General features: G+C 43.0%; 2 protein-coding genes across 2 annotated transcripts; one reads left to right on the forward strand and one right to left on the reverse strand.

The window, feature by feature from the left end:
• Positions 1-528: 528 nt before the first annotated feature.
• On the reverse strand, positions 529-4,766 carry Rps18 (ribosomal protein S18). The gene is made up of 6 exons (XM_026383465.2): positions 4,659-4,766; positions 4,068-4,166; positions 1,127-1,213; positions 941-1,042; positions 760-851; positions 529-645 (listed from the first exon to the last, which is right to left on the reverse strand). Exons 1-6 carry the CDS (start codon positions 4,659-4,661, stop codon positions 570-572), a joined length of 459 nt encoding a protein of 152 aa, XP_026239250.1. The 5' UTR covers positions 4,662-4,766; the 3' UTR covers positions 529-569.
• Positions 4,767-4,868: 102 nt separating this feature from the next.
• On the forward strand, positions 4,869-22,233 carry Vps52 (VPS52 subunit of GARP complex). Its single transcript, XM_026383464.2, has 20 exons — positions 4,869-5,180; positions 6,044-6,128; positions 6,794-6,846; positions 7,022-7,097; positions 7,286-7,353; positions 7,651-7,826; positions 8,217-8,367; positions 8,598-8,698; positions 8,809-8,941; positions 9,082-9,139; positions 9,657-9,790; positions 10,206-10,361; positions 10,817-10,935; positions 11,181-11,304; positions 11,557-11,652; positions 11,771-11,878; positions 12,087-12,152; positions 20,976-21,087; positions 21,288-21,406; positions 21,594-22,233. The coding sequence occupies exons 1-20, from the start codon at positions 5,091-5,093 to the stop codon at positions 21,738-21,740; spliced, it is 2,172 nt and encodes a 723-aa protein (XP_026239249.1). The 5' UTR covers positions 4,869-5,090; the 3' UTR covers positions 21,741-22,233.
• The last annotated feature ends 823 nt before the right edge of the window (positions 22,234-23,056 follow it).

Consider the following 23,056-nt stretch of genomic DNA (forward strand, 5'->3'; position numbering starts at 1 on the left):
CTGGCACAGTTGTGCATGCCGGTAATCCCAGCGTCTTGGGAGGCTTAAGTAGAATGATCAATTTAAGGCTAGTCTCAGCAATTTAAGGAGACCTTACCTCAAAAAGCAAAAGCAAAAAAAAAAAAGCACTTGGGACTGGAAGTCAGTGGTAAAAGGCGCCTGGGTTGGGGGGGGGCGGTTGAGAAGGGCAGTAACTCACCAGAGTTGCAGCTTGCTGGGCTGTTTGCCACGCTCCAGCTCCAGTTACCACTCACCAACCCCACAGAACCTGGCTTAGGCTCCCCCTCCAGGATGCAAGTGTTCACTGTTTCTATCTTTCTCAAACTTTTACAGGGTGAGGTAACTAACTGCCAGCTGGAAACAGGGTTGCTTCAGATAGCGACGGATAAACAGCACAACCACTACTTTTGAATAGGAGAGGGGGACACCTCCAGATTAAGTGGAAAGGGAGAAATGACAGGGCCCAGCATCATCATGACATCCCAGTGTATCAGTGACACCAGAAGAGAAGCACGAAGAAGGAAACCATCGGTATATAAACTATTTATTAACAGAAAAGGCCTACAGACTCATTTCTTCTTAGACACACCCACGGTGCGGCCGCGGCGCCCAGTGGTCTTAGTGTGCTGGCCTCGGACACGAAGGCTGCAGGTGGAAAAAAGAAGTGTCATACACAGCACAAAGATCTGGAATAATAATGAGGCATCGCTGTGGGAATTTAGGAGCAGGCAGGGAGGTAAAAGCCCCATTCCCACTTACCCCCAGAAGTGGCGCAGTCCCCTGTGGGCCCTAATCTTCTTCAGTCGCTCTAGGTCCTCGCGGAGTTTATTGTCTAGACCATTGGCCAGAACCTAGATTTGGAGACAAGAGATGTATTTTTGTTCCCTGACCTGTGCCCAGCTCTATAGGAACCCCCAAATCCTCCTATCTCAATACACACCTGGCTGTATTTTCCATCCTTTACATCCTTCTGTCTGTTCAAGAACCAGTCTGGGATCTTGTACTGTCGTGGATTCTGCATAATGGTGATCACACGTTCAACCTGGTAGGCAGGACAAATTAAATTTAGATGGCCGGTCCCCTTTCTAAGGTGGGCCCAACTTCCAGCCCCCTTCAGTGTCCTCACCTCATCTTCAGTGAGTTCTCCAGCCCTCTTGGTGAGGTCAATGTCTGCTTTCCTCAACACCACATGAGCATACCTTCGCCCCACACCCTGAGGTTAAGAGGTTTCAGAATTAGATTTGAATCTGAATTTTTGGTTTCCCTTAAAGCCCCAATATTAAAAAAGCCAGCAAAGATAGGAAAGCAATAATTTAATGCTTTGCAATTTCCTAGATCACTCTTCTCTCACATTCCCAGATATAAAGCCTAACCATTAAATAAGGAGAAAGAACTTGATTCAGGGTAAGGGCTGGACCAAAGAAAGAAATCCAAGATGAGTCCTTTTCTTCCTCCTCACTGCCCAGTGTATGTAGGTGTGCTTTGTAATTCCTCCATCATGAAGAATAAAGGCCTCTTTCTCTAAGCTGATATAGCAAAACTGGAGTCCTGTGAGTTAACAAGGTTGATTAAGATGCTGGACTGCCAGCTGTCAGGATCTCTAAGTTTAACAATTCTTTTGGCAAGTCAACAGTGACCAAAGTTTTCCATGTTCACAAAATCAAAATTTGCCCTGGTTTCTAGTACATAGGGAGCCTGCCCAAATTAAAACTAATGTTCACATTTGTCAAAACACAGCAACCAGCACCCAACTCTTTGAATCTATAAACCAAACTAATTTGGATATTGAATGTTGTACTGAGTTGAATAGTACTCCCCACCTGTTTTTGTCCACTTAGACTGCCAGAATGTGACCTATATCCCCTTTGTAGAAGTGTTAGGTAAAGTAAGGTCCCACTGGATCAGGGTGGGCCCCAATTCCGATGATTGGTGAACTTATGAGCACACACAGACATAGGATAGACGATGATGGGAGATAGAGAGGAATTAGTTGTTTTAAGCTACATTTGCAGTAACTTGTAATAGTAACCCTAGGAAAAGAAAGCATATGGCACTTCCTCTCTGTAAGTGACTTAGGACCAAATATCAAATATTGTGTAGAGTGCCTCTCAAATTTACTTAAAAATATTTATTATCTCATATTTACTTCAAAACGAAAATGGGTATGACTGAAACAAGATTTCTAATTTTTAATTTGTGACCAGGTCTTGCTAAGTTCCCCAGGACGGCCTGGAACTTGAGATCCTCTTGCCTTAGCATCTAAAGTAACTGGGATTATAGGTGAGCACCACTGCTCCTGGCCCAATTTTTAGTTAGAATATACAACTATGAAATGTTTCATTTCCTCATCTTTGTAATCCAAAAGCCTGACTGTATTATAGAAGAGTTAACACCAACTTGATATTACTCTTTCAAAGTATTTAAAGCAGAGCCACTCATGGGGGGTACAGGGGTTTGGGTAGGACAAGAATTTCTTTTAAATAAGGATAATGGGCATTTCCTAATTTCAATCTCCCCTCTACCAATCTTCCAATTCCAAATAGCCAACAATTAGCAGTTAACACCCTGGGATGAAGGCATAGGCCAGCCCTAAAGAATACAAGCAACAATGAAGAAGCCGAAAAGCCAGCCTCAGGAACTTAGCAAGGCTCAAACAACTCAGTAAGATCCTATATCTAAATAAAATCTGAAAAAGGACTGGGGATGTGCTCTGAGTTCAAGCCCCAATCCCCGGTACCAAACAAAAACAAACACACACACACACACACACACACAAAAAAAAAAACCGAGGAAGCCATTATGGCATGAAATAATTTCACAGGATCTATGTTGTCTCTCAATAAATACCCTCTTCTGTCCATGTAAACTTCTTTGTCCTTATTTTGCTATCACATCTTTGGAGACCCCCACCCCCCAATAACCAACCTCTCAGTATCCTTTCAATTACTTCCCATCCCCTATACAAATCCTTTAAAAAGACAATCTCTAGGGCTGGGAATATAGTTCAGTTGGCAGTGCTTGCCTTGCATGCACAAGGCCACTGATTCAATTCCTAACACCACACACCCACAAAGACATATTTAGGGCTGGGTTTGTGGCTCAATGGTAGAGCACCTGCCCAACATGTGAGGCACTGGGTTAGATTCTCATCACCGCATATAAATAAAGCCCCATTGACAACTAAAAAATAGACAATCTTTAGTTCTTCCACCAGGGAAAAGTTCTAGCTGACTTTGATGGTTTTCTACACAAGTATTAAATAAAAATTTTTACAAACCTTAATAAAGACTTACTCCATAAGTTATCTTTTTGATAACTATACACCCATCTTTACCCAAGTACCATCCACTGCCCAACAGGTACAACTACCATATATCAGAAGCTGTAGGTGATTAAGACATGCTGAGCCCCACCCCTATGGAGGCAGGAAAAACATTCAGATAATCCCACAATTAAATATATGTTTTGACTGAAACAGGGAAAAAGAGGCTAGGGATGAGGTTTGGTGGTGCACAGCATGTGACAGACCAAGTTCAAATTCCAGTGCACCCCATACAAAGTTTCCATCTGGAAGATCAGAAATTCTTTGTGAAGAGAAACATCCAAGCTTTCACTGTTTCAATTCTTACAAGCCATTGACTAGTGATGGGTTTCCACTTCAACTGGTTAGGAGCTGTACTTTTCACCTCTGGCATCCTGCTCACACACACACCCCCACTTCACATTTGGTATCTGTTAACCTTTCTATTCACCCCTCAAGATGTACAGTACAGAAATTATATTATAATGCACTGGGGAAGAGAAAAGGTCCTGAAGAAACTGAATCTAGAAAGGATCTCACAAACTGATAATCCAAGAAAATTTGGATTCGATTCTGGCTTTTACTAATTCCCTTTTGTGAGAAATATGCTAAGGGTTAAGGGAATAAAGTCATTCTCTTTTTCATTTCTTAACCCTGAAACTGAAATAACATAGACGGACTTGTGTCTCCTCAATCTTGCCTCTTTTCTAGAGAGCTAAGGTCTTAATTACCCAGGTTGCATTTGGGTTTCCTTACCCTACTTTACCTTAATGGCAGTGATGGCAAAGGCTATTTTCCGCCGCCCATCGATGTTTGTGTTGAGTACTCGCAAAATGTGCTGGAACTTTTCAGGAATCACTAGAGACTGAAAGGATATGGGGGAGATACAGGCATCGTCAACTAGCATCAAACCCTAAGGTCGCTAAGGAGAAGAAACAACCCCCAAAAGGAACTTTAGGCTTGTCAGAGCGAATACCCCCTCCCTTTTTAAGATTTCAAGCCACATCTAACACCTCAGTCCACAGGGAGCGGGAATGTGAATCGTTCAAGCTTGGGAAAATGCAACCTCTTGAAGGAGGTTGCACGTCGGCCGTTCCTAAAAGTACACTCTGGGGGAAGCCGGAGTCCCCACAGACGCCCAAGACTCTGGCACCTTTGGGTGCCCGGGGAGCGATTCTTCCTCGAACCCTACTCCCCGGAATTTCAAGGTTTTGGCGTCCCTTCCCAGGGTTGCGATCCAAGGCTCCACATAGAAAGTTGCAGGCCCCCCAAATAGGGCGTTCTTGGTATCCTGGCAGCAAACTTTCCCTGACCCGGTTCCGATGTCGCTGGATCCCGGCACCGAATACAGTCTTACCATGGCGGCAGCAGAGCGGCGGCGTGTAGGCCTCCTGTGGAAGAGAGAGCGGAAGTTACGTAATAACCTTATATAGTTCTTAGACGGAAGAGGCGGAGCAATATAGGAGAAGCACTTCCGGACACTGCTCCAACGGGAGTTGACTTCTGAGAGTCTGGATTGGGTACCACAACTTCCGTTGTGGCCTTTCCAGGCGTGAAGTTCCTGAATATAAAAGCAGAGAAAGTTCCGGCGCGAGACTGTGCTCAAGATTTCCAAATTTTCTCTTCGCGCTTGAGTGGTCAGAGCTGAAAGGGGAAAGCTGAAGCCATACAATCTAACTCAAATACCTGGGAACCATTTTGTGCTTTGCAAGACACTCTGGGACTTGTAGTTCTACTTCGGGAACGGCCTCACTGGGACTGACAGCTGCCGGAAGTGAGGCTGCGGGGAATGGCCGCCGCGGCGACCATGGCGGCAGCTGCCCGGGAGATGGTGTTGCGGGCTGGGACCTTAGATATGGAGGAAGAGGAGGGCCCGCTGGTGAGAGCGCGGGGCTGTTGGTCCTCCGTAGTCTCGTCCGGTCGTCCTCGTGTCCGAAAGATCTGGGTCGAGTTTAAGCCCAAGGGTTGGAGCTTGCCTGCCACCGGTGATGCTATGTGTTTGGCTCCTCATACCCATCCTTGGGATAGGACCCGAGCCTCAGTGGGGACCAGGATGTCTGGAACTCAGGTTCCAGGAGCACAGTCTCAATTTCGCATTCATATATATATATATATATATATATATATATAATTTTTTTCTTCTGTAGAATAGTGAAACAATCTAGTATAAAGCTTAAGAACATAGCCTCTGCAGCCAGACTGCCTGGGTTGTAATTCCACCCTCTGCTACTTAGACACTATGTGTTCTTGGGCAAATTAACCATGCTCTCTGCCATCACCTTCCACCACTTCTCCATAAAGTGGAGAAAATAAGAGGACTTACCAAATAGGTAGTCGTTAGGATTAGATGAATAAGTATGTGTAAGACTGCACCTAGTGTACAGGTGAACATTATGTGCTGACAATTCTAGGAAGTCTGGGGTTCCCCAGAGGTATGATAGAACTGCTGAGATATGAGTTTGAGGGTACTAAAGTGAAATGCAAGTTTTGCTCATTCCTCTGCGATTTCTATTTTTCCTGATTTTGGACACCTCCACTGTCTTCATGGATTGCCTAATTTTGGGTTTTTTGGTACCCTTTAGCCCAAAGGAGAGTATATTGTAAAAATTAGAAGTTCTTGATTTAGTACTTACGGTTTCCCACTAAAAACACCCTCCCTTCACTTAAAGGATTAGGGAGATCCAATTATATTTTGTTCTCCTCTCTCCTGTATCCCCTTCTCATTATTGTATCCCTTCCCAGGGGGGTGGTCCTGGGCTTCAGGAGACACTGCAACTTGGGGAGTTGGATATCACCTCTGATGAGTTCATCCTGGATGAAGTAGATGGTAAGTAATGGCATAGGGTAGGATCAGAGTTCGCTAGTTCCTCTTATCCTCTGGGAATATGTTACAGGACTTCCCTGTGTCTAGTAGATGAGCCCTGGTACCAAACCCTATACATACTATGTTTTTTCCTGTATATGCATAACTATAAATTAAGCATAGTGAAATATTAACAATAACTAATGATAGAGCAATTGTAACTATGTTGTAATAAAATCACCAGCTTCACTACTCTTGCATTTTGGGGCCTTCACTTAGTAAAATAAGGGTTATTTGAATGTAGTACTTCCATAAATAGACAATTGATCTGATAATTGATAAGGCTATTAAGTAACTATGTGGCTGGTAGCATATATAGCATGGATACGCTGGACAAAGGGATGATTCACATCCTGGAATAAAACAGGATGGCACAAGATTTCATTAAGTTACTCAGAATGGCATACAATTTAAAATTTATGAGTTGTTTATTTCTGAAATTTTCTATTTGGGTTCATGGTTGACCACAAGAGACTGAAATAGCAGAAAGTGAAACTATCTGAGAGGGTTATACCTGTAATCTGAGAGGCATAGGGTTAGAAGCAATAGTACAGGGACTGATGTTCTGATGTTCAACGTGGGGAGAAGAAGCTGTGGTGCTGGACCTTATGATAAACTTCTATTTCCAGTTCACATTCAGGCAAATCTGGAGGATGAGTTAGTGAAGGAAGCTCTCAAAACGGTGAGCATCTACACTATTAATCTTTCCCTTCCCTCTTCGCTCCCCCAAAGAAGAAAATAATCTCTTGCTCTTACAATATCACCTTGGTGTCTTACCCTCTTGTCCTTTTCTGATTCTGTTCTGGTGTCCCTTCACTGTGATTTCTTTCTGACCTGTCATATTTATGTTCTCCCAGGGTGTGGATCTACGCCACTACTCAAAGCAGGTTGAACTGGAGCTGCAACAGATTGAGCAGAAATCCATTCGGGATTGTATCCTCCAGCAAAGGGAAAAGACATTGTTATTGACTTGGGGATTTTGTGGGTGTGGTGCAGACTGCCCAGCTGTGGCTGACATTTTCTTTCTGAGGTTTTCAGTTACTTCAGGGAGAAATTGGAGATGTACCACAGGTCTGAGGATCTCTATCTTCACTGTGAGGCCCTTGACTTTTGTGGATTAGATATCCAAGAGAGTGAGAATATAGCATCTCTGCACAACCAGATCACAGCCTGTGATGCTGTCCTGGAGGTTAGTAACCTTCGCCTGTGACCTCTTATAACTCTGAACCTGATTATGGTCTCTTGTGCCATTCTTTAGATCATTATCTTCAGTGACCCCAGGTGAGGGTCACTTTCAGGATGACTTCGAATAGACTTTTTTGGTTTTACTGCTATAACTCAAGTTATTTTCCTGTGTCCTTTGGAGTATCTTCTGCCACCCTCGTGGACTGGTAGATACTAGACTATTTACCAAGAGACTCAGGTGGCCCACTTGTCCTCTACCAAACTTGTGACACTCTAGCCACATCTTATACTATTCCCTCAGCGCATGGAGCAGATGTTAGGAGCTTTTCAGAGTGACCTCAGCTCCATCAGCTCTGAGATCCGGATACTGCAGGAACAGTCAGGAGCCATGAACATTCGACTTCGAAACCGCCAGGCAGTTCGGGGGAAACTTGGGGAGCTTGTTGATGGTCTGGTGGTGCCCTCTGCTCTGGTCACGTGAGTCACTGGTTTGAAAGGTCAGAATGTCTACAGCAGGTAGATGGGCCGGGGTGACCTTCCCTATTTACCATCTAAGTCTCCTGGCTCAAGTCATTCTGTTCCTCCTAGAAATTAGTGAGTAGGTTGATAGTCATTTCTAACCTCATTTTATGTTCTAGGCATCAGAGATTAGGAATGATCCAAGGTCGGTCATGAAGGAAGGGGGCCCAAGGTTTAGGTGTGTATGAAGTAGAGGTCTAGGAGTAGAAACCTTTGTTGTACATACATCTAGACTATGTGAGACACTGTAAGAAGGTGGAGAGGATGAGGCTAGATGTACTGTTTGGGTCAGGTTTAGAGACATCTGGACTTCCCTTCTAATCCATCCCACCCATCCTCCCTACCCAGGGCAATTCTAGAGGCTCCAGTGACAGAGCCTAGATTCCTGGAACAGTTGCAGGAGCTGGATGCCAAGGCAGCCGCAGTCAGGGAGCAGGAGGCTAGAGGCACTGCAGCCTGTGCAGATGTCAGAGGTGTGCTTGATCGGCTCCGGGTCAAGGTAGGGGATACCTCAAAGGCTATTAGAACTGGCCTCCTTGGAAACATCACCTTGTCTCTTCCTAGGAGATCTCATCTTTGTTTCTCTGGATTTCCCTGGAAATATGACAGGATACTAAGAAATATTCTCTGCCCTTTGTCATATATTTAGTATTTTTCACTTTCCCTTGTTTATCCTGCACACTAAAAGGGTTACAACTTCATGCCCTGTGTTTGATTACTTGTGTCTAGGCAGTGACGAAGATCCGAGAGTTCATCCTCCAGAAGATTTATTCCTTCAGGAAACCAATGACCAACTATCAGATCCCTCAGACAGCCCTACTGAAGTACAGGTCATCACCCCAAGGAAGGGCATGGGATGGCTTCTGAACTTTTGAGTAGCCCAGTGCAGGCGTCTTTTTTGGGGAAGACAGAAAGACTGACCTATCTCTGGCCTTTACAGATTCTTTTATCAGTTCCTACTGGGCAATGAACGAGCAACAGCAAAGGAAATCAGGGATGAGTATGTGGAGACGCTGAGCAAGATCTACCTGTCTTATTACCGCTCTTACCTTGGGCGGCTCATGAAGGTGCAGGTAAGGCCAAGGAGGAAGAGGCAGTTCTGGACACATGGACTGGGAGACAGGGACAGCTCTGAGCAAGGAGGGACAGGGATTTTTTTTTTCTTGCACTATAATAAGAGATGGTTACCAGCTCTTTTATTTCTTCTCTCTAGTATGAGGAAGTCGCTGAGAAAGATGATCTAATGGGTGTGGAAGATACAGCGAAAAAAGATATCCTTGGAGCTGAGAACTCTCATGCAAGGCCTTGGGAGCATGAAACTTCTGGCTCCAGCCACCAAGGCACTGCTTCTTACCTTTTTACTGTGGGGCAAAACCTTTGAGAATGTGATGAAAGCTATGGCCTCCCTCCCAGAAAAATGTGTATAATCTTTTTTTTTTTTTTTTTTTTTGGAAATATATATTTTTTAGTTGTAGTCTCACACAATACCTTTATTTTGTTTATTTATTTTTATGTGGTGCTGAGGATTGAACCCAGCGCCTCACATGTGCTAGTCCTGCACTCTACCATTGAGCCACAACTCCAGCCCATACATCATTTTGACACCTAGTTTTGCATATTGATTCTAGAAGGTGTAGAAACTCATTCATAGAGGTCATCTGAAATGGGGCCCCAGGCATGGGAAGAGGGATGTGTAGGCTTTGTCTGGCTGCCTGGCATCCCCAGAGGTCCTGAATCTTTGGGCACCTTTGTACTCCCGTTGTTTTCCCTGACTCTGACCCTTCTCACGTTTCTTCTCCAAGCCATCCCTCCGTAGCAGGAACACCATCTTCACCCTGGGCACCCGTGGCTCTGTCATCTCTCCTACTGAGCTTGAGGCTCCCATCCTGGTGCCCCACACAGCCCAGCGGGGAGAGCAGAGGGTATGAAGAGGAATGAGCTTCAGTTGTGAAGAGGACTCTGGGAAGGGAAGGCCAGACCTGGGGCAAAACTTCAGCCTGTTTGTCCTGTATAGAATGACCTTCTCCCATCCCTCTGGTCTGCTGTGATGTGAGAGGGGCTGGGAGCCATAGACTTCAGGGCATGTGGAGGGAGTGAGTGGTTAAGGGGAATGACTGTTTTGAGGCAGTGGTTGAGGTGGATGCGGGAGTTACAGAAGCAGGTGAGGTGAGCACTTCCTCTTGTGTCCTGTGCCTGCCAGTTTAGAGTCTTTCCCAGCCTGGACTGAGGTTGGATGGGAAGGGTCTGCTGAGTTTATCACCCAGGTTTGTTGAGTTTCCAGCTGTGTTGGTGGAGAGTCAGTGTTGGATCCATCTCTCCTTTGTCCTCCCCTCCTAGTATCCATTTGAGGCCCTCTTCCGCAGCCAGCACTATGCCCTCCTAGACAATTCCTGCCGTGAATATCTTTTCATCTGTGAATTTTTTGTGGTGTCTGGCCCAGCTGCACACGACCTATTTCATGCTGTCATGGGCCGTACGCTCAGCATGACCCTGGTGAGATCCTTATTTCCTTGACTCTTGAACCCCTGTCTCTTTAGTTCTCATCAGCACCTGGTGGGGTTATAACTCAGGTACTGACTAAAACCAGGATCCCCTTGTTCTAAAATGTCTAAGCCTTATACTCAGATGTGACTTCTCATGAGAAATTCTCAAGAGTTTGGGCCTCTGATACTGCCCCTACTGCTGATTCAAAGGCAGGCAGTTGTACCCTGAAACTGAGAGGCCTCTAAATGTTGGTGCTCTGATGAACCAATCTGAGCCCTGAACTATGATAGGCTTGTGATTGACACCCTGGTGAACAAGTGGCCAACCAAGGAAGAAGTATTTCCCTCTTAGGTCTTTCCCTGCCTAGTCCCTCATCCCCAAAGACACGTATATTTATGTGTCCATAGCAAATGGGAACAATAAATTAACTAGCATTCTCTTAATCCTCTGCTTATTTCTAACAGAAACACCTGGAGTCCTATCTGGCTGACTGCTACGATGCCATTGCTGTTTTCCTCTGTATCCATATTGTTCTTCGGTTCCGCAACATTGCAGCAAAGAGGGATGTTCCTGCCCTGGACAGGTCACTGAGTTCTGGTTCTTGAGGCTCTGCAGATCTTGAATTATTTGTGTGAACTTTGGGCTTCTCCTGACCTGGTGTCATTGATCCTTGTTCCCATTTGTCTGCTCCAGAGGCAGCACTGCTATTTTCATACCTTTCATATACACCCGGCACCCCAATATCCATTAACCTGAAGGATGCCCTATTCCCTCCCCACCCCCTAACATTTCTTGCCAGCTGACCTCTGATTCTGTTTAAGCCCACAGGTACTGGGAACAGGTGCTTGCCTTACTGTGGCCACGGTTTGAGCTGATATTAGAGATGAATGTCCAGAGCGTTCGAAGCACTGACCCCCAGCGCCTTGGGGGTCTGGATACTCGGCCCCACTATGTGAGGGAGGGCAAGGGTACCAAAGAGGGTATAGAGGACAGGGCTGTAAGATTACTGTGGGGCTGCCACTGTCACAGTTGTGGACCACACCATGTAAGGGGATAGTCTAAGAGTATGGTCAGACTCACAGTGGGTTGGGCACTGTTGGTAGGAGGCATTGGAGGTGGGAGCCACATGGAGGTTGGTTGGTGAAAGGAGCGGGGAGGTCGTGTTGGTTGGGCTGGTGTGATTCTTCTCCCCTCTTTCTCTAAGATCACACGCCGATATGCAGAGTTTTCCTCAGCTCTTGTCAGCATCAATCAGACGATTCCCAATGAACGGACCATGCAGCTGCTGGGACAGCTCCAGGTGACTTCTATAGTGCAGGAGTGACTTTCCAGCAGCAAAGCCACTGCTGTGGGGGAGCATGAAGAGGGGTTGGATGACCTTGTTGTATTGTGTCACTGTGTCCTTTTGACTTTTTCAGGTGGAGGTGGAGAATTTTGTTCTCCGAGTGGCAGCTGAGTTCTCCTCGAGGAAGGAGCAGCTTGTGTTTCTGATCAACAACTATGACATGATGCTGGGTGTGCTGATGGTAATGGATTCTCTTCCTGCCTGTTTCCCCACCCACAGAGTTTGGGTTCCCCTAGGGCTCTGTTTACTTTGGAAGGGCAGAAGGTGATGTCTGTGTGCTTGTTCCATGTTTTACTCTAGGGAGTCTGGCACAGTGTCTGAAATGTGGACCATCCTGTAGTAAAGGACTGCTCTCCCAAACTGGACTTTTCATTTTTTTCTTCCTTTAGGAGCGGGCTGCGGACGACAGCAAAGAGGTGGAGAGTTTCCAGCAGCTGCTCAATGCTCGGACACAGGTGGGGGATGGGGAAAGGGAAGGGACAGTGTTGTGTGATGTATTCAGTTTAGTGTGTGGGTTGGGGGTATGTGGCATTATGAACCTCAGGTACGTAGAATTTTAATTTAAACTTCTGGATTCACAGTATGTTATTGATCTATTTAATTTTTTAATTTTTTGGTGATACTGGAATAGAACTCATGGTCAGTTTGCCACTGAGATACATCCTGGAACCTTGTAAATTTTTATTTTAAAATAGGGTCTTGCTGAATTTCCCAGACTGGTCTTGAATTTTTGTTCCTCCTGCCTCTGTCTCCTGTACCATAGCACCCAACTTCATTTATTTAATTTAATTAATTTACTTATTTAATGATATGAACAACTACAAATTCATCACATAATCCAACAAACCTTGGCAAAAATCAATATCAAAATTTGAATTCCTCTTCACCCCACCCCCTACTTCTTATGCAGAGGTATCAAATATAACCCAAGTGTTGTATTTAGAATTTTCTTGATTCCCACTGTTGTGTGGGTATTTCCCCCTCATGCTCTTGCTTTAAAAATAAAGTTATAAAAGAAAACTTAAAAGCAAAATAAAAATGTAGCTATATGTATGCCAAAATAATAATTATTTACATTTTTTAGTGTGATAAAAACAGATTCACAGGGTTTGTTTTTATAGTATTTGGGATTGAACCTAGGGGCTAATGTGTGCTAGGTAAGTGCTCTACCATTCTGCCACTGAAATACATGACCAGGCCTTTTTTTTTTTTTTTTTTTTAGTTATACATGGAGACAATATCTTTACTTTGTTTATTTTTATTTTTATGTGGTGCTTAGGATCGAACCCAGTGCCTCACATGTGTGAGGCAAATGCTCTGCCACTAAGCTACAATCCCAGCCCCCTCCCCCCAGCCCTTTTTTATTTTGAGACAGAGTCTTGGTAAATTGTCTAGGCTGGCCTTGAATTCGTCTCCTCCTTCCTCAATCTGGGATTACAGGTGTCTACCACTATGCCCCACTTGGTTATATTTTTATTTTCTTATCAATAGTTGAGGGAAATAAAATGCATAAATTTGTCACTTTGTATCTATATATTTCTATCAAATATTACTTTTAAATAAGCTTCAGCTTATCTTATGTAAATTTTTAAAAGTTTAGAATTGTTGGAGCCAGGCACAGTGGCCCATGCCTGTAATGCCAGCAACCTGGGAGGCTGAGGCAGGAGAATCACAAGTTCAAGGCCAATCTTAGCAACTTAGACTATCATAAAATAAAAAATAGAAAGAATTGGAGCATAATTCAGTGGTAAAACACTCCTGGGTTCAATCCCCAGTATTTAAAAAAAAAAGTTTAGAATTGTTACGATTTATTGTTATTATAAGAGCCTTTGTAGCGTAGCCTTAATACTTTTTTTTGTCTTCATGTCTATTATGTTTGATAAGAAGATAGCTCTATCAGCTATATTTGCTAAATATTTGTTAATATGTTTCCATTCTTTTAATCTTTTTGTGTTTTCTTCTTCTTTTTTTTTTAAATATTTATTCCTAAGTTTTAGGTGGACACTGTATCTTTATTTTACATTTACATGGTGCTAAGGATCGAACTCAGTGCCTCATGCATGCTAGGCGAGCACTCTACCTCTGAGCCACAACCCCAGCCTCTTTTTGTGTTTTCACATGTTAAGTATATTTTGTGAATAACATATAGCTGGAAGTTTTAAAAAATTCAATGGAATTAACTCTGCCTTTTAACTTATGATTTAAATTCATTTATGTTTATTGGGATTGATGTTACATTTAGACTTTTATTTATCATCTTTATTTTTCTGTTTGTCCATTGTCTTCATCTTGCCTAAGTTCTTACTACATTATTTTTTCACTAATTTTGTACTCTATTCTTTTAGAATTGTTCTTTAAAATATATCCTGCATGCTGGGCACAGTGGCACACACCTGTAATCCCAGTGGCTCAGGAGGCTGAGGCAGGAAGATTGCAAATTCAAAGCCAGCAATTTAGCAAGGCTCTAAGCAACTCACTGAGACCCTATCTCTAAATAAAATATAAAAAAGGACTGGGGATGTGACTCAGTGGTTAAGCACCCCTGGTGCTTTTTGGTACCAATCCCTGGTACCAAAAAAAAAAAAAAAAAAAAAGAAAAAGAAATGGGCTAGGGATATAAGCTCAGTTGGTAGAGTCCTTGCCTTGCATGCACAAGGCCATGGGTTCAATCCCCAGCAACACACACACACACACACACACACACACACACAAATTTACCTTGCATTTAGCTTAACACCTAAACTTAGTATTAAATGCTTTCTAAAATAATATATAGACATATATATAATAATATATAGACATTTTAGCTGGGCGCAGTAGTGCATGCCTGTAATCCCAGTGATGCAGGAGGCTAAGACAGGAGGATTGTAAGTTTGAGACCAACCTGAGCAATCAGTGAGGCCCATACTAAGCAATTTAGTAAGACACTGCCTCAAAATAAAAAATGAAAAGGGCTGGGATGTGGCTCAATGGTTAAGCACCTCTGGGTTTTATCCCTGGTACCAAAAAAAATTTTAAATGCTTTACTATTCCAATCACTTCTTTTCTGCCTTCCATTGCTAATTATTGACCAGTATTTTATTTCTATTCTAGCTTTAATTTTTGTATTTTAGTTTTTAAAATGTTTTAAGAGAGAGATAATTTTTGAAAAATATTTATTTTTCAGTTTTTGGTGAACACAACATCTTTATTTTTTTTTTATTTTTATGTGGTGCTGAGGATGGAACCCAGTGCCCCGCGCATACCAGGTGAGCACCTTACCGCTTGAGCCACATCCCCAGCCCAAAATTTTGTATTTTATACTAATAATATTTAGATATTCATGTGTATGTTTCAGTTTTTCTTCTTCTTCTTCTTCTTTTTTTTTTTTTTTTTTGGTGGTACTAGGGCTTGAACCTAGGGGTGTTCCACCACTAAGCTACACTCCTAGCCACCCCTTTTTTGTTTGTTGGTTTTTTTAGTTGTTGATAGACCTTTATTTTATTTATTTATAGGTGGTGCTGAGAATTGAACCCAGTGCCTCACATATGCTAGGCAAGCACTTTACTGCTGAGCTACAACCCCAGCTTATCCCCCCAGCCCCTTTTATTTTTATTTTGAGACAGGGTCTCACCATGTTGCTGAGGCTGGCCTCAAACTTGCAATCCTCCTGCCTCAGCATCCTGAGTTGCTGGGATTACAGGTGTGTGCCACCATGCCCAGTGTTACTATTTCTTTTTAAAATAAAAGATTTTCTGTGGGTATCATTTTTCTTCTTCCTGAAGTAGATCTTTTAGAAGTTCCTTTATTGGAAATTTGTTAATGGTAAACCTTGTTTTTGTATTTATATAAATGTCTGTATTTCATCTTTGTTAGGGAAAGATTTTTGCTAGTTTACTGTCAGATTCTAAGTTAACAGTTATTTTCTCTCAACACTCAGAAGATGTTGTCCACCGTCTTCTGGCTTACATCATTGCTGCAGAGAAGCCATGTTTTTCTTTGTAGGCAATCTGTTGTCTCTGCTTTGAAAGTTCTTTTTTCTTTGGTATTCTGAAGTTTAACTACAGTATGTCTTGATGTGGCTTCTTGTATCTTTGAATTTATGTTTTTTTTTGGGGGGGGTTATATTTATATTTTTAGTTGTAGTTGGACACAATACCTTTATTCCATTCATTTATTTTTATGTGGTGCTGAGGATTGAACCCAGGGCCCTGCGCATGCTAGGTGAGTGCTCTACCGCTGAGCCACAATCCCAGCCCCAAATTTATGTTTTTTAATTTATTCAGAAATTCATAATATCTTTTGTAACCTTGTTCTCCTGCATCCTTTCCTTTTTTTCTCTTCCTGGGAATCTGATTAGTTCTAGGTTAGATCTCCAAATCTATTCCCTTTTTTATAAGCATGTAATTGGATGAGAAAGGAAACATTTATACTCACTGGAACAGTTATTGTGATCAGAGGGAATGTCAGCTCACCTTCACATTGGGGTACCATTGGATTTGCCAGGCAGGTTGGTCAACTCTCCATCACTGTACCAAGATGAAACAATTAACTTATGAGGACATAAGTTTTTTTTTTTCCCCATCTTTTTGGGAGACTGCGGCAGGAGGATCACAGGTTTGAGGTCAGCCCCAGCCACTTAGCAAGACCCTATCTCAAAATAAAAAGTAAGCCAGGTATGGTGGTGTATACCTGTAATCCCAGCAGCTCAGGAGGCAGAGGCAGGAGGATCCACAAGTTTAAAGACAGGCTCAGCAACTTAGTGAGGACCTCAGCAACTTAGCAAGATCCTGTCTGTCTCTAAATAAAAAAGAAAAAGGGCTGGGGATCTGGCTCAGTGGTTAACATCCCTGGGTTCAATCCCTGGCACCAAAGTAAATAAATAAATAAATAAAATAAAAAATAAAAAGGCCTGGGGATGCAGCTCAGTAGTAGATTGCTTACCTAGCAAGTGCTAGGTTCTGGGTTCAATCCCTAGTATCACCAAAAAAGTTAAGAGCCAGACATGGTGATGCATGCCTGTAATCCCAGGAATTGGAGAGATGGGTAAGGAGGATCATAAATTCAAGGCCACCCTCAGCAACTTAATGAACCCTGTCTCAAAACTAAAGAAGTGATTCAGTGGTAGATCACCCTATGTTAAATCCCAACACCAAAATTAAAAAAAAAAAAAAAGATTTATTTTGACTCACAGTCTGACTGATTAACCCTGTTAATTTGGGGCTTGTGGTGAGGCTCATCATGGCAGAAGCACATGACTCTACCTCATGGCCAGGAAGCAAAAAAAAAAAAAAAGAGAGAGAGAGAGAGAGAGAGAGAGAGAGAGATAGAAAGAGCCCAGAGTCCCACAATTCCCTTGCAGGGCATGTCCCTAATGATCTAAAGACTTCCCACCAGGCCCCAGCTCTTAAACATTCACCACCTCCCAATAGTGCCATCCTGGAGACAAAGCCTTTAACACATACACATGGACCTTTTGGGGACATACACAATCCACACTGTAGCACTGGGTATGGGAGCCAGCTGCCATCTATGCTCCCTGTCTTTTGGTTGTCATCTGTTTGGTACTTTGTAGGAAAGCCTAAGTCCAGTGCCCTGTTTCCCTCTGGCCAATCCTCTGCTACCAAATATTCTCTTTTGCTGAACAGAAAGTTTAAAGTTTATCCAAGTCTGGACAAATAGAAAGTACTGTCCAATAAAATACAATGCATGCCAATTTGTCAGCCACCTCAAGTAACTTAAAATTTTCTAGTTGCCATATTAAAAAAATCTAGGGGCTGGGAATATAGCTCAGTGGCAAAGTACCTACTAGCATGCACAAAGCTCTGGGTTTGATCCAGTACTGGGGATTGAACTCAGGGGCAACCACTGAGCCACATCCCCAGCCCTATTTTGTATTTTATTTAGTGAAAGGGTCTTGCTGAGTTGCTTAGCACCTCACTTTTGCCGAGGCTGGATTTGAACTCATGATTCTCAGCATGGCAAAAAATAAAAACATGGAAAAAAAAAAAAAAAAAGAAGGTGAAATGAATTTAGTAACCTTTTATTTTAACCACTCTAATCAAAATATCATTTCAACCTATAATCAGTTAAAAAATGTAATAATATGTTTAAATTTTTTCCCAGTACAAAGTCTCCAAAACCTGGTACATATTTTATGCTTATTACTTGTTTTAGTTCAGATTTCCCATGCTTTGTAAAATAAGTGGCTTGTGACTTATGGACTTGTCACAAGTTAGCTCATTTTTTCTTTGCAGCCCACTTCCTGGGTCTTATACTATTATAATATTGAGAGAGAATAATTGCATTTAGGCAGTGATATAGGTTGAATTTTATTATTTAATCTATGTCCAAAATCACATCGTAAATAATGATGGCTTAATTACAGAAAGATTCTTTCTTGAAGTCTGTCTCCCTAAGTCTCACATTAGTTACCTGGCAACCCTCAGTGGATATAAATGGATATTTTGAGGGAAGAGTGGAAAAGATACAAGTAATGTATTTTTAAATGGGCTAGTAGTTTCATCTGTTCATATCTTAGCTCTCTGGGATTTTTCTTATTGTTATTGTTTGGTATGTTGTTGGGTGCTGGGGATCAAACCTAGGGTCATGGGCATACTTACCATTGAGCTACAGCCCTAACTACCACCCAATCCCCCTTTATTTATTTATTTAATATTGGTTGGTACTGGTAATTGAACCTGGGGTCCTCTACCGCTGAGCTACATCCCCAGCCCTTTTTATTTTTTATTTTTTTGTTTTGGTGATGCTGGGGATCAAACCCTGGAGATTGAACCCAGGGCCTCACACATGCCAGGCAGGTGCTCTAGCACTGAGCCATATCCCAAGCCCTTATTTTTTATTTTGAGACAGGATCTCACTGAGTTGATGAGGCTGGCCTTGAATTTGCAGTTCTCATGCTTCAGCCTCCTAAGTCACTGAGATTACAGGTGTGCCCTACTGTGCTCTGCCATCTCCCTCTTTCTCTTAAAAGGGTCTTGCTCTGTTGCCCAGGTTGGCCTTAAACTTCTAAGTTATTTTCCCCAGTAGTTGAGACTATATAGTTGCATTCTACCATGACTAGTTTTTTTTTTTTTTTTAGGTTTTTAAAATTTTTTTATTTATCTCCTGTTTTAATTCCCTTCTATTTATTTATTTATTTACTTACTTACTTAGCGGGAGGTACTGGGGCTTAAACTCAGGGGCACTCAACCACTGAGCCACATCCCCATCCTTATTTTGTGTTTTATTTAGAGACAGGGTCTTGCTGAGTTGCTCAGTGCCTCACTTTTTTTTTTTTAATTTAACTTTTTATTGTGGAAAACTTCAAATGTATATGTTTATAGGATAGCACAATGAACCCTCAAATACCTCCACTGATCTTCACCCAATAACAACTCATCAGCAGTTTTATTGTACTGATATCCAATCCTCATCCTCCTTCTCTACTCCTACTTATTTTGAATTAATCTTATATATCATTACCACTTCATCACTATCAGAATATGTCCTCACATATGTCCTTATAGGTGTGTGCCAGGTATGGTGGCACACAACTGTAAATCCAGCTATTCAGGAGGCTGAAGGAAGAGGAAAAAGTTTGAGGCTAGCCTCAGCAACTTAGCAAGACCCTGTCTCAAGATGAAATTTAAAAAGGGTTGGAGATGGAGCTATTGGTAAAGTACTTCATGCCCTGGGTTCAATCCCTGTACCTCAAAAAAATAAAAAAATAAAGTGTCTGTTATAAATGATATTCATGGTTCATATCAGGGCAATTGTAAGACACAAATATGCCTTTTTAAAAATCTATAGATTTCTATCTTTGCCCCTACTCGTCCACAACTTATTTGTGGAGGAAACTGAGTTGTTGAGTCATTTGTCATGCAGACTGACGTATGGTCTAGAATTTGCTGATTGAATTTCATGGTTGGTTAAACTTCCTCTAGCTGTGTATTTCTCATAAATATGTAGTTAGATGGAAAGGCTTGATCAGATTTCAGTTAGATTTTTAATAAGAATATTTAAGAGGTACTGGTATGTGCTTCCATCAAGGATCCTGTAATGTCATCTTGACTCTCTTCTTGTGATGTCAATAGCTATCAGTTATCACTGCCTAGGCCCATTAGTTAAATTTCTGTATGTTTTGCTGTCTCAAAAATTTCCTGCTCCTTGTCTGTGCTGCATTCTGAGTCATTTCTTCAATTATAAATTCCATATCAGTGTGTCATTCTTCAGTTATAGCTGGTCTGCTGTTTAACCTGTTGATTTTTAAAATTAATTCTTCATTTCTAAAAAAAAATTCCACTTTTTCAAATCTGACAATTCCTAGTTGAGTTCTTATTAATTTTTCATCTTTATGTCTGCATCCTTATATTTAAAAATTTCATTTTTGAATATTCAGCTGAGCCAAGTGTGTTGGCATAGACCTATAATCCCAGTGACTCAGGAGGCTGAAGCAGGAGTATCCGCAAGTTCAAAGCCAACCTCTGCAACTCAGTGAGGCCCTATGCAAATTAGTGAGACCTTGTCTCAAATAAATAAATAAATAAATAAATAAAAAGGACTGGGGATGTTGCTCAGTGGTTAAGCACCCCTGGGTTCAATCCCAGTACCAAAAAAAAAAAAAAAAAAAAAAAACACACATCCAACTGCTATGTACCTGACAGTTCTACCCCAGCTGCCTGGTCGTCTAATTCCACTGTTATTGTGTTTGTTGACTTTTTTGGGAGCGTGCCTCCATATCTATGTGATGATCTTCAAGTTCATTGTTTGACCTTAATCAGTGGGAGTCATATGGGTCTGCATTAGGATTGAGAATATTTTCCTCTGAGAAGGATTTGCCTCTGCTTTTGCAATAGCTCAAAGATGCATCCATCTGGATCTATTGGTGCCTCTTTGAGGCTCTCACAAGACACCCAGGCCCAGCTTCCCCACCTGAAGTTGGTGTCAGGTTCAGTTTCCAGATATTAAAGGAGCCGAGGCTGTTTGCCTTCTAGTGGCCCTGCCTCTCCCAACTACCCACCCACTTGGACTCCAGCCTTGACTAATTCCTTGTTGCTCTGCTTCCAGCTTAAGTTTAATTTAGTTTAGAGTTTTTTTTGTTTTTGTTTTTAAAGAGGAGAATTCTTGGAGATTTCCCCTACTCTTATGAGACCATCAATATCTGAAAATGTGTGACCTTTCTAGAGTTTAGTTGTTCTGCTGTGTCTAAGCACTTAGTCATGATGCCAGAACTGGGAAAATCTACTGACACCAGAACACTGGACCCTGTGTGTATGCTTGCCTGTCTGTCTCTCCAGGAATTCATTGAAGAGTTACTGTCTCCTCCTTTTGGAGGTCTGGTGGCATTTGTAAAGGAGGCTGAGGCTCTGATTGAGCGTGGACAGGCTGAGAGACTTCGAGGTGAAGAAGGTATGAGAATAATGTGTTAATGATGCATTCAGTGATAAGGTGAGTAAGAAGAATGAGCAGAGCAGGAGAGGTCAGGTTGGAAGAACACCAGGAAAGTGGGGTTGATGAGGAGGACAGCTTGCCTTGGGGAGGACTTTGTGGGGTGGAACTTCTCCTGGCCTGGTCTCTCTCTGCACTCTCTCTTTCTTCCCTGCCATCAGCCCGGGTAACTCAGCTGATTCGTGGCTTTGGTAGTTCCTGGAAATCATCAGTGGAGTCTCTGAGTCAGGATGTAATGCGCAGTTTCACCAACTTCAGAAATGGAACCAGTATCATTCAGGTAACGTGCTCCCATCCCCCATTGCTGATTATTTCCCCCTCTTTTCCCTGGGCTCGGTATCATCTAAATAACCTCTGTTTTTAACTACTACCTGTGCCTAAAGATCTGGATGCGTCCTAACGTGATTCCTATCATAATCATTAGCACCACCCCACAGCCTGATTCCTCTGTGACTTTTTCTGACCAGGGAGCCCTGACCCAGCTGATCCAGCTCTATCATCGCTTCCACCGTGTGCTGTCCCAGCCCCAGCTCCGAGCTCTCCCTGCCAGAGCTGAGCTTATCAACATTCACCACCTTATGGTGGAACTCAAGAAGCACAAGCCCAATTTCTGATATGCCGAGATCCACACTGAGACCTGCCAATCCTCTCCATGGATTTCTGCACCCCATCTCGTACCCTGCATCACCTGGGTCCCCCTTCAAACTCACCCAATCTCCATTGCCAGGACTCTGCCTCAACAGGATCAGCCCTCGAATCTCCCAGCGTCTTCAGGTTTCCCAAAACCACTTCCTTTGGCTTCAATAATGGTCTTTATCATTTCTCCAGTCTTGTCACCCTCCTCTCACACACCCAAGGCTCCTCTCTTCCCCTGGTTAAAACTTTACTGCCTCAACCTCTGGTTCACTTAACTGGAATCCTATGGTGTGAAGCTGAACTCTTGGAATTGGTGACCAGGGATAACAAACTGATTTTTGTTTGACTCAAAGTAATTTCTGTAACATCTTGGCCTAAGATCTCAGCAACTTGAACACTAAACCAGCCCTTCCCGGCTTGAGAATCACTCCAAGGTCAGTCTGCAGAAAACAATAAATATTTAATATGACATAGCACTCCTCCCTCATTTCCTTTCTCCTTCCCTCTGGATCTTTCCTCCAGAGTCACCTTTCCTGCAAGAGTACTTCCAGGGATTACATCTTTCTGGTGGGTATCTAGAGGGGCAGGGACAGCAACCTCTAGCCTATAGCTACTTCAGGCCAAACAGGAGGTTGCATTGTTCAGGGAGGGGATGTTTCCCAAGTAACCAATCTGATGGAAGAAGGTGGTCTCTGATTAAAATGGTAGAAGCCTCAACAGCTGGGAGCATGACCGTGCAGCTTCTGGCACTGTCCTGAGGGCTACCTTGGGAAAAATCCCAAAATAACTCTGGGATTGTGCCCTCTCCCTCTCTCAGCCTGCAATCTCTCTGCTTGTGACTATCATAGCCCTTTATTGGAGGGCAGCACCTGCACCCATACCCACATCCACACCTTTGGGCCAGGAATAGACCAGGTTCTCAATTTATTCATATCCTCATTTCTATGTTTGACTCGGAGCCTCCTGCGCTCTGGCTTACACCTCATTTGAACTCAGACTCGACTAGAGACACATGAGCGCCTTTAAGCCTAAGGGAACATATGCTGCCCAGAAAAAAATGGTAATTTGGGGACGTTTTCTCTGTTATTTCTGCCTGAAATCATTCCCTCCTCAAGTCCCTGGTGGTCCTTCCTTAGGGTCCTCGGATGCAGGCCTCCCTCTCCAAGGAGCCCGTGTCTTGGCTGAGTGGCGCATCAGCGGTGGGCAGTGGCAGATCCCTGCCAGTGGGTTCGAATTGCCAATTGCCGTGGAGAGGGGGCAGGGCAGGGGGCACTGGAGTCCATGTCTCTGTTCC

This window comes from Urocitellus parryii, chromosome 8 (assembly GCF_045843805.1).
Source record: "Urocitellus parryii isolate mUroPar1 chromosome 8, mUroPar1.hap1, whole genome shotgun sequence".
NCBI lineage: Eukaryota > Metazoa > Chordata > Mammalia > Rodentia > Sciuridae > Urocitellus > Urocitellus parryii.